The sequence below is a fragment of the Tamandua tetradactyla genome, chromosome 22, assembly GCF_023851605.1.
Source record: "Tamandua tetradactyla isolate mTamTet1 chromosome 22, mTamTet1.pri, whole genome shotgun sequence".
In the NCBI taxonomy this organism is placed as follows: Eukaryota; Metazoa; Chordata; class Mammalia; order Pilosa; family Myrmecophagidae; genus Tamandua; species Tamandua tetradactyla.
The window spans coordinates 17,108,241-17,120,584 of record NC_135348.1 but is presented as its reverse complement, the minus strand read 5'-3'; the positions used below and the strand labels follow the sequence as shown (position 1 = coordinate 17,120,584).

Below are 12,344 nucleotides of genomic sequence, written 5' to 3'. Positions count from 1 at the left end.
TATTTTAAAACTTCAATTTCTGCGTGAGACCAAAGGGAAAGATGTTTAAATGGTGCAAAATTTATATTTTGGGTAGTACACTACCTAATTTAAGTTATATAGTCAGTTTAGCTGAACACCATAAGTACATGGAATCTTGAATAGGGCGTGAGATCTTGTTGGTTTGTCCAGGTTAGTGAAATGCACCTATATATCCCAGAGTAATTTTGGTAAAGAATAAAGTATTTGCAAAGACTCCTTGGGAGACTAGGGACAAAGGGGGAAATATTCACCCATTTAGAGAATTCTCGCAAGCAGTGAAGACAAAAAATCAATAGGCTGAGCCCTCAATCTTGGGGTTCGCCCCTATAAAACTCATTCCTGCAAAGGATAAGCTAATCCTACTTAAAATTATACCTAAGAGTCATCCCCCAAAGAACCTCTTTTATTGCTAAGATGTGTCCTGTCTCTCTCTAAGCCCAACTCTGCAAGTGAAACCATTGCCCTCCCTCCTAAGTGGGACATGACTCCCAGGGGTGAAAGCTTCCCTGGCGGCATGGGAGATGATTCCAGGGATGAGCCTGGCCCTGGTACCGTGGGATCAACAATGCCATCCTGACCAAAAGGGGGAAAAGAAATGTAACTAATAAAGTATCAGTGGCTGAGAGAGTTCAAATAGAGTCAAGAGGCTACTCTGGAGGTTACTCTTACATAAGCTTCAGTTAGACATTGCTATCTATCATAACTTACCAAACCTCAACCAAACCATTCCTGCCAATATTAAAGAACACCTAGGGAATCATGTAATATTCTACAGAGGTTCCATGCACTAGGGTAACATTTCAGAAACCTACAACCTCCAGATGGGTATCCACATCAGATAAGTCCTGAAATGCAGAGGGTCAGCCTCTCCAGAACATGAACTAGTTCCATTCCCCTATCTCATATTATTGACAGCTCCTTCCAACATGAAAAAGTGAGAATGGGCACAGCCCAAATACCCTTAAAGAGTGGGAGAATGAGCAAAGGTGATGGTGGAGTTAATCAGAGAAGGTAGGGTTTAACAAATGAGTGTGGTTGCTAAATCATTATATTGATATTTCTTATAGTCTCCAGTATCTTGGATCACCTAGAAGTAAAAGCCTAAAATTGTGGAACCGTAACCCACACCAAACTCTGAAATCTGTTCTACACCTAATTGTTGCAATATGCTTTGAAATTTATTTTTTGTGTGTTATTTTTCACAAAAAAAGAAAAAAAAAGTTGTGTGATGATAAATGCACAGCTTTACCTTGATATTATGAACCACTGATTATATACTTTGGATGATTACATGGTTTGTGAATATATATCAATAAAAAATAAATAATTTTTAAAAATATCAAAGGAGAAAGTGGAGTTATAAAAGAGAAGACAGGATTTAACAAATGAGTATGACTACTGAATCACTATATTGGTATTTCTTTTAGCCTCCAGTATCTTGGAGTAGCCAGAAGGAAAAACCTAAAATTGTGGAACTGGAACCCTTACCAAATTCTGAAATCTGTTCTATAACTAATTGCTCTGGTGTGCTTTGAAATTTATTGCTTATATATATATATATATATATATATATATATATATATATATATATATATATATATATGTTATTTTATAAAATAAAAGAAAATGTCAAAAAAAAGATCATGGTGATGAATACAAAACTATGTGATCATATTGTGAGCTGTTGTATGTACTGTATATGTGTCAAGATTTCTCAATAAAAATATTTTAAAAAAAGAATATGCATACTATGAAATTCAATATAAATAACTGGGCTGCTCTCTACCATAACATACACACACACCAAAAATGTATAAATTATACAGATACAGCACATTATTGTTTTGGTTTGTAAACATAAAGTGAAAACAAACTAAATATTTTAAAAATCTGTTTCTTCTTTGAACTTAAATGTCATTCATGTAAATACTTATCGTGGGGCAGAATACAGATACAGAGCACATCCTCAAAACTATAAGCTATCATTATTATATATCTATTTGGACATTACCACGCCTATACGAATATCATTCATTCAAACAGGTATGGGGAAAGATTTACTACATCATGCACCTTATGAAGTTTCTCTTCTTTTTCAGAATTCTTTGCTAATTTATACCTAAATACTATATGACTTCTGAGTACATAGAATTCTACAATATTCAACTTTAGCACCTTTTTGGTAAACTTGAGAATCCTATTCCAATAAAATGAGATATCAGTAACAATAATGAAGCCACTAGACATTATGGCAGATTGAAGATGCATTTTATATTTGTAAATAGGTTAAATAATTCAGTTTCTTAATTTCTTAATTTCCAATATATTATTTTTCCTATTAGGCAATTTATCCATTTAAAACAACTGTTGCTTCTCTTTTCTCAATAAAGAAGATGACATAAAGATTGATTTTAGTAAAATCAACTCCAATCAAGAAAAATCATCTCCTTACAATGAATTGTCCACCTACACTCTTAGTATGAGTTATTACAAAATAAAGACCCACAAACACTATTTCATTTCCTTTTCACTCTTAGAAGGGCTTATGTGTTTCCTACCTTACAGCAACCTTTGCTTTCTTCTGCCAGAATCTTATTCTCTCTGTTGTCACCATGTTAGCAGGTGTGACATATCAAACCTTAAGTTAACTACACTTTTTACTGAAAGAGAAGAAAATCTTTAAAAATATAATCTTGGCCAACAATTTTGTTTAAATATTGGTTAGCATTAGACTTTGAGCCATGTTTACAGAACTAGTCTATACATAAAAACAAATGTTACTTAAAACTAGATAAAGATAAGGAATTAAAAACATTAAACCTATTTGAAAATGTATATACTTTTTTTTTTTTTGGCATGGACAGGCTCCGGGAATCGAACCCCAGTATCTGGCATGGATAGGCGAGAATTTCACCACTGAGCCCCCGTTGCACCATCCTGAAAATTTAGATACTTTTAACGTAGAAAGAAGCCCAAAACTTTAAATAAGATTGTAGAATAATTTTCAATAAGAAACGCCATTTTTATTTTTTATTCGGTGTTTGATTTTTAATTACTTATTTTTAAGAGCACATCATAAGCAAGGAAAGTATCCAGAAAATAGATTTTTTAAAGATATAAATTGAAAATGCAAGAAGTTAATATTTTAGCGCAATTATGGAGAGTGGGAAACGGTGGTTTGTCAAGCAAGGAATGCATAAAAATCTCTTGAAGAGCTTTTCAGCTAAGTGCTCCACTTTATTACATCACTATCACTATCACCTTTTGAGATCTAGTTACCAACAGATATAAATCATATAGAAGACTAGTGTGGAGTCAGTAATTGAATGACAATGACTGCTTTATATTACAAGAGATTCTGATAAACTTAGGCATACCTTCAAAGATTTTTTCAGGAAACTGCCAGAATTCTACTTTACCTCAAATGACAACCCACTGGGAAAAACAAGTATTTTTTAGACATTAACATAAATCAGCATGTTATATAAACTTATTTGGAAAATATCAAAAACAGTTATGATCAGATTCTTAATCTAACTTTAAAACTCACTTAATTGATCACAAACTATCTATTATGGACTCCATAGGAGGAGGGACTGGGATTTAACTCAGTGGTTTTCAATCTAGCAGAGGAGTTTTTAAAAATACTCTTGCGCAAGCAGTGGGGACAATCAAATAAACAGGCTGAGCCCTCGATCTTGGGGTCACCCCTATGAAAGTTATTCCCACTAAGGATAAGCTAAGCCTACAAATAATTATGCCTAAGAGTCATCCCCAAAGAACCTATTTTTTTGTTCAAGTGTGGCCTCCCTCTCTAAGCCAACAAGGAAAATGAACTCAGTTCCCCCACCGCCCTTCATACCACATGGGACATGACTCCCAGGTGTGTAAATTTCCCTGGTAACATGGGACAGAAATTCCAGGATGAGTGGAGACCCGGCATCAAAGGACTGAGAAAGCCTTCTTGACTAAAACAGGGAAGAGAGAAATGAGACAAAATAGAGTTTCAGTGCCTGAGAGATTTCAAACAGAGTCAAGAGGTTATCCTGGAGATTATTCTTACACATTATATAGAATTTCCTTTTTAGTTTATGGTGTATTGGAGTGGCTAGAGGAAAGTATCTGAAATTGCTGAAATGTGTTCCAGTACCGTTGATTCTTGAAGATGACTGTATAACTGTATAGCTTTTACATGTAACTGTGTGATTGTGAAAACCTTGTGTCTGATGCTCCTTTTATTTACAATATGGACACATGAGTAAAAAATGCGGATAAAAAATAAACAAATAATAGGGGGAACAAAGGTTAAAATAAATTGAGTAGATGGAAATAGTAGCAGTCAATGAGAAGGAGGGGTAAGTATGTATGAGCTTTTTCTTTTTCCTTTTTATTCCTTTTTCAAGAGTGATGCAAATGTTCTAAAAAATTATCATGGTGATGAATACACAACTATGTGATAATACTGTGAGCCACTGACTGTATACCATGAATGCACTGTATGTGTGTGAAGATTTATCAATAAAAAAATTTTTAAAAAATAGTCTTGCCAATTAGTATTTCTTGGGATTGGACTTTGGCATGGACTTTCTTTTTAAGCTTTCCATATGAATTTAAGGTACAGCCAGGAAAAAATTAATTGGTTTAACTGAAAGAACTTGACTAAGTGGTATAAATTCAATTTTTATTTTTCTTTGCTACTTAGAAGCTTTGAAACATTGAGTATTTAACATAACTCTTCTCTATCTATAGCATGAATTGAACTGGCCCACATGATGTCCAAGAATTCTTTTGACTGTAAGTTCTTTGATGAAACCATTCAAAACCGCCATATACATTCAATATCAATATGGTGCTTCAAATAAAGTAAAACTGCTATCATGTCTACAAAGGATATGTAAGTTAATCCTTCCTACATTTGCAGATCTCATGTGAGGAATTCTACTTACCAAAATAAGGTTTGTAAAAGCTTGTGCTTGAACAAATACCTTCAGAGGTTTTTACCAAGTGTTATCACTGACCAAGTTAATTACTATGAAAGCTTATTCTTTCTTGGAAATTTTTAAATTGTCATTACACTCCAGGGTACATTTTTAGGATTACACATCATTAAGGTTCATTCTTTATTGTAACTAATAAGTAAAAATTAAAAAAAAGGGACTACAGTTTTTGCACACAAAGAGTTTTCATCTAAGCCAACAATTTATAAGGAATAACAGTTCTAAACTTTAATATTTAAACACGTATGTGAGGAAATAGTCATAAGAAACAACTAAAAAAAGCCTTTTCTAATTAATTAGCATTTCATTTTCCTATATTAGAAATGGCAAAAATTGTATCTGGTTGAACATTTAGAATAGGATTACCATTAGAAGGGCACGAAAATCCCAAGTCAGAGTTTCAAAACTTTAAAGTTTATATAATTTAAGATTAATGTAATTACACTTGATTTACATACAAATATAATAAAAGAAAATAAAACTTTCTTTTAAAAAGATTTTACAATAGTTTTATTTATCTTTTGGGGGGGGGGTGTGCATGGTCCAGGAATCTAGCCCACTAAATCACCCATGCACCCAAAAGTTTTCTTTTTAAAAAGATTAACTTCTGTGTTAGTTTGCCAGCTGCCGGAAAGTGATATACCAGAACTGGAATGGCTTTTACAAAAGGGGAATTTAATAGGTTATGAGTTTACATTTCTATGGAAGTACAAGTGTCCAAATTAAAGCACCAACAATAAGAGGTTACCTTAATTCAAGGAAAGGCCAAGTGTTAGGAACATCTTTGTCAGCTGGACAGTCATGTGGCTGGCATGGGCCTCTCCAGGTTTCGGCTTGCTTGCTTAATACCTCATGGCAACGTCTGCTGGACTCCAAGCATCTCCAAACATCCATGTCTCTGTTTTCCACATGACCACATCTGCTACGAAGTTTCTGTCAACTCGGAGGCTTCTGTCATTTATGCCAGCTGTGAATTTTCTCTCTGAAATGTTTCCTCTTTTCAAGGAATCCAGTAAACTAATCAAGAACCACCTAGAATAGTTGGAATCACATCTCCATCTTATCAAAAGCTAATACCCACAATTGGGCATGTCACATCTCCATGGAGATAATTTAATCAAGTTTGTAACCTACAGTGCTGAATAGGGATTAAAAGAAATGGCTGCTCCCACAAGATTACATCAGGTTTAAAATACAGCTTTTTTTTTCCTGGGGTACACAATAGATTCAAACCAGCACAACTTCTTTTAAAAGTATGCATATAGCAAGTTGCAAATGTATACTGTTAATTTAAAATATAATAATCATGTATCAAAATATCATTATAAAAAAATGTATCATTATCAACGGCAAATGGTTCAACCATATGTGGTGTGAAAAGAAAATACAAATTCATGTTCATCTTCTCAAGTTAGTTTTAGAGAAAAAAAATCTTTAAAAAAAATTAAAGTATCTTTTAAAGCCAAATAGTTTGGGGGCTATCAGCATTTACTGGTCCTATTACAAAAGAACAATGCTATAGGCTGAAAACTGATCAGTAGGTATTCAAATAATAAAACTTCAATACAATCATTACAAAGTAGCTAGGCAAAGAAAACGCAACAGCAAATGACATATAAGAAGCCCTAACTTATTTCAGTTTTTTACAGCATTAACATATACAATACATAATACAATATACAATATAACCACAAACCTATTTAATTTTTATAAATATTTTCTATAGAATATCATTTGTATATTGAATTACTTGCAAATATAACTTAAAAAAAGCCAAATTAGCAACCTAAATATTATAATTAAAAGGTAACAAGTCTCCAAAATTAAATAGAAAGTAAATGTACCCCTCACAACTTTTATAGTATATTTGCATAATAATGTAAGACATATTTCTTTTTGCAAGAAGTTATGGAAGGTCATTCTATTCTTGATGCAAAACGTTATCCACCAAGTCTGTCTTTTAAAATATTACAGCTTTCCCGGACCATGTACCTTCCCCCCAGAAAGAAAAAAAAATTACAAATCTAACATTCTCTTTCTGCATTCAAATCATGACAAGATCATCTAATAGATTTAAATATAGTAAAACAAAGTTGCTTGGGATATATTTTTGTGGTAATATTTGGGAAGAAAACAAAATTCCAAAAGATAGGACAATCAGTTAAAACTGTTTCCTTTTCTATTTCAAAAGTCTTTGAAGTCAACTTTTCAAAGTCCATATCAACTTGAATGTAGTAATAAAGATTTTATGACACTATGCTAATATGTTATTATTTTTTGAAAAATATTAAAAAGGATTAAGATGTATTTGCTTTTCCATCATTTTTAGGCTTTTTTATTTTGCATTCATCAATTCCTGTCTGTCATAAATCAAAAATACTCTTCTTTTAATCCCAACAGTAGAAAAATAATGCATTTTATACTTTAAATATGCTCAAGAAAAAAAAATTAACATTCTTTATCATTTCCCAACAGAGACAGTTAATACTCTAAGGCCACATTAATAGAATCTTTCTGCCATTGTAGAAAGTTTGATAGCACTCCTATTTCAATGTCTGAATTTTTCTCCTTTTTTCTTGACAAAGACAAATGATTGCCATCAATCAAGATCCAATCGGATATACAGAGAGCCAGGCAAATGCATCACTCTTTACTGATTTTCCTGTTATTTGAGCAGGCTTAGCTCCATATTATTTTATACAATGATCAAAAAGCAGCCATAAGATAGATCATTCACACCCACTGTAAAATTAACTTTCATGAATAATGAGAGTTTTAAACCTCGAATAATATATATATGTTATACCAAGGATATTACTGAGTTCATTTCTGGTTAGAGATTATGTAAATGATACTATATGACCTTTATCAGTACAACAGGACATGCAAAACACATATTATTCCATACATCATTTTAAAGCAAGTCAGTTTGGAAAAGAAAAACAGTCATTCATAATGATCATGGTAAAGTGTCAAAGTTTAAAAAAGAGATGTGAAGTACTTGTGATTATTTTGAGGCCTTCCTTTAACCTGCTACTTTTACATACATAAAAGAGCTAAAAACCCTCTCTCAAAAATATTTGTTTGCTATATTTCTTGTCGAGCTACTAGTAATAATTTAACAGTAAACTCAAATCATCATTTAACGTTAACACTAAACTTTTAGTTTTTAACAAGTATTAAATATAGGCTTCCAAGTCATTCCACTCAATCAAGAAAATATCAGTCAATATACTGGGAAAGAAGTGAAGGGAAACATTCAATAAAGTCTCTTTAGAACTATTTCTTTCTATTCTAAAACACAGAGAATGTGAAAGCCAACTGAAACAGCCCACCAATTAAACAACGGCTCTTTCAAAGAGGGAAGAAAAAAAAAAAAAGATGTAGCAAGAAATACAAATAGCCAAACCAACTCCTTTCTCTTATCTTTTCTATCTATCTGGTGTTGATGCCATCATTCATGCAGACACCCAAGTAAGAAGCCTGAATATCATCATTCATCCCTCCCTCTCCTTAAAGCCTTCAAACAAATCAACTTTTTTTCCTAAAGAATCTCAAATACATGTCCACTACCATAGCCCTACTACCTTTTGTCTAGATTACTTCTATTGAGATACTTTTCTCTAGTTTCATAATTGGAAATATATTTCTTCTTCAAAAACATTATCAAAAAGAGCTTCCATAAAAAATTTAAAAACAAAAAAAATTTAAATGAACCTCCAGAATAATCTATTTAAAAGAAAATCTTTGATAGCAACAACTTACTTGAAATACTTCAATATCACTCCATCCCTTACACCAATGATTTCCAAAGCAGGCTAAACTGTACCCAAGGATACATAAAGTAATTAATTTGGAAAGCTGAAAGAAAAGTACAACATCTATTCATGCTTCCTTGCAGGAAAAAAAGACAAGAAATAAAGCAATACTAATGTTTACTATATATAGTGTCAGGAATTGCATGTCATATGTGGTATGCAATTTTTACATATTGACACACACTAAAATTTATTGTGTGTAGTTGAAGGGGTTTACAGATCACACTATTCTAAATAGTAGAACCTTTACAATACTTCGTATTGATTTTAAAAATACCCAGTACAGTTGAACTATATGATTATACTCATTTTTCTTATAAAGAAACAATCATTCCAAATTTGCTAAATTTAACTGTGGAAGCAATATGCTACTTGCAGCAATTTGAAATAAACACATATAATGTATTTCTTCAACATATGGTATCATATTCACAAAAAAAAGAATAACTGATTTTTAAAAAACATACTAAGTTTTGGAAATGTTCCACCATTATGTGAATTTTGTTGTCAAAATTATCATAGCATATATGAAAACTCTCAAAATTGTACCCTAAATTACAGCAACTTGGAAAAGGAGCTCCCTAAACTAGGAACGCATGTGTGAAAAATATTAAAATATTAATAATCTATGAAAAGAACAAAGGATTTTTGTATAATTAATGTAATTGTTAAAATATTTTCTTTGGCTTTATTTCATCCATTAATTTATCCTAAAAGCGTGGTGATCTTTAACACTTATATTTGGGAATTCACAGTGTTTAAACAATTCCTGCTTTAGATTCTTAAAAAAAATAAAATAAACACCAGTGATAGTTTCATCTGCCATAAGACCATGGTACAGGGACCATTTTTTATTGCACTTTACTTACTGCACCCTGCAGATATTGCATTTTACAAACTGAAGGTTTGTGACAATCCTAAATACAACAAGTCTATTGGCACCATTTTTCCTACATCATGTGTTTGTTTTGTGTCTCTGTGTCACATTTTGGTAATCTTTGCAATTTTTTCTCAAACTTCTCCAGATATTATTTTATCTATTATGTGATCTGTGACCAGTGACTTTTCATGTTACTATTGTAATTGTCTTGGGGCACCACAAACTGCGCCCATATAAGATGGCAAATTTAATCAATAAATGTTGCTTGTAGAACAAAAATTGTTTCACCAATTGGTTGTTACTATTTCTCTCCCTCTCCTGATGCCTCCCTATTCCCCGAGATATAACGACATTGAAATTAGTCCAATAAATAACCCAACAACTGCCAATAAGTGCTCAAGTAAAAGGAAGAGTCTCACATCATTCACTTTAGATCAAAAGCTAAAAATGATTAAGTTTAGTAAAAAAAAGGATGTTAAAAGCCATGAAAGGCTGAAAGCTAAGCCTCTTGTACCAAACAGTTCATAGCCAAGTTGTAAATGCAAAGGAAAAGTTCTTGAAGGAAATTAAAAGTGCCACTTCAGTGAACACACAAATGAAAAGAAAGGGAAACAGCCTTGTTGCTGATATGGAGAAAGGTTTTAGTGATCTAGATAGAAGATGAAACCGGACACAGAGGTAAGGAAGCTTCAGAAGAAAAGTCTGAAGGTAGCAGAGGTTTGCTCATAAGGTATAAGGAAAAAAGCTGTTTCCAAAACATCAAAGTGTAAGATAAAGCAACAAGTACTGATGTAGATGCTGTAGCAAGTCATCCAGGAGGTCTGAGATCACTGATAATGGTAGCTACACTAAACAACATATTTTCACTGTAGGTCACTAAACAACATACTTTAAATGTGGACATAACCCCATTCTTTTGGAAGAAGATGCCATATACAACTTTCCTAGATAAAAAGAAGTCAATACCTGACTGCAAAGCTTAAAAGGGCAGGCTGATTCTCTTGTTAGGAGCTAATGCAGCTGGTGACATGAAGTTGAAGCCAATGCTCATTGACATTTTGAAAACCCTAGGGCTCTTAAGAATTATGCTAAATTCATTCTGCCTTTGCTGTATAAATAAATGGAACAACAAAGTCTGAATGACAGCACATGTTTACAAAATGGTATACTGAATATTTTAAACCTAATGTTGAGACTTACTGCTCAGAAAATAAGATTTCTTTCAAAAGATCACTGACAATGTACCTGTTTACCCAAGTGTTCCGATGGAGGTGTACAATGAGATTAACGTTGTTTTCATGCCAGCTAATACAATATCTATTCTGCAGCCCATGAATCACGGAGTCATTTCAACTTTCAAATCTTATCATTTAAGAAATATATTTTGTAAGACTATAGCTGCCATAGATAGTGATTCCTCTGATGGATCTGGGCACAGTCAATTGAAAACCATCTGGAAACAACTTACCATTCTAGACGCCATGAAGAACATTTGTGATTCATGGGAGGTCAAAATATCAACATGTACAGAAGTTTGGAAGAAGCTGATTTCAGCCCTCAGGGATGATTCTGAGGGATTCAAGCCATCAGCAGATGAAGTAACTACAGACATGGTGAAAATATCAGGAGAACTAGAATGAGAAGTGGAGCCTGAAGATGTGACTAAATTGCCGCAATCTCATGTTAAAACTCAAACGGATGAGGAATTGTTTCTTATGGATGAGAAAATAAAGTGGTTTCCTGAGATGGAATCTACTCCTGGCAAGGAGGACATGAACACGTTGACATAACAACAAAGTATTTAAAATACAGCATCAACTTAGTTGATAAAGTAGCGGTAAGGTTTGAGAGGATCAACTCCAATTCTGAACGAAGTTTTAGAGTGTGTAAAATGCTATCAAACAGCATCACAGGCAACAGAAGAATCTTCATGAAGGAGTGAGTAAACTAATGTAGCAAACTTCCTTGTTGTTTATTTTAGGAAATTGCCAGAGCCATCTCAACTTTCAGCAACTACCACCCTGATAAGTGAGCAACCATCAATATCGAGGCAAGACACTCCTCCAGCAAAAAGATTTTGACTCACTGATGACTCAGATGATGGTTAGCATTTTTAACAATAAGGTATCTTTAAATTAAGGTATGTACGTCATTTTTTTTAGACATAATGCTATGGTACACTTAATAGATTCCAGTATAGTATGAACATAACTCATATGCACTAGGAAACAAAAAAATTCATGTAACTCACTTTACTGAAAAACTTATTTTACTGCAGTGGTTTCAAACTGAACCTGCAATATCTCTGAGATATGCTCATACAATAGATCTCTAGTGACAAAAGTTGCTGCTGCTTTCAACTACTTCATCCTCTAATATTAGTAGTAGTATAAAAAGAGGGATTCATTTCTTTTAATGAGAGTGCCATAAACTTTGGTGCAATTTATCTAAAACTTGTGGCTGAAAGCATCCACACTGAGAAAAGGGTAGGTTTAAAAGGAAAATAAAGCTTTTTCATTCTACAGCAAAGGATCAAGGGCCTTCAGATGGAATGTCATATTTAAAGAGGTTTTAAGTTGAGAATAAATTACATTTAATTTTGATAGGTGTTATTTAATCACTTTCCAG

General features: G+C 32.9%; 1 protein-coding gene across 5 annotated transcripts in view; it reads right to left on the bottom strand.

Annotated features, from left to right (window-relative positions):
• Window positions 1–12,344, bottom strand: part of LRBA (LPS responsive beige-like anchor protein) — a 1,037,640-nt gene that overhangs the window by 449,631 nt on the left and 575,665 nt on the right. Inside the window, exon 1 of one of the 5 annotated variants that reach the window (XM_077139844.1) lies at window positions 2,580–2,722. The exons of the other annotated variants lie outside the window; for them this stretch is intronic. Within the exon in view, the coding sequence (XP_076995959.1) occupies window positions 2,580–2,635 (56 nt within the window). The 5' untranslated portion in view covers window positions 2,636–2,722. Of the gene's footprint in view, window positions 1–2,579; window positions 2,723–12,344 lie in introns of those variants that run through there. 5 annotated transcript variants of the gene reach the window in all.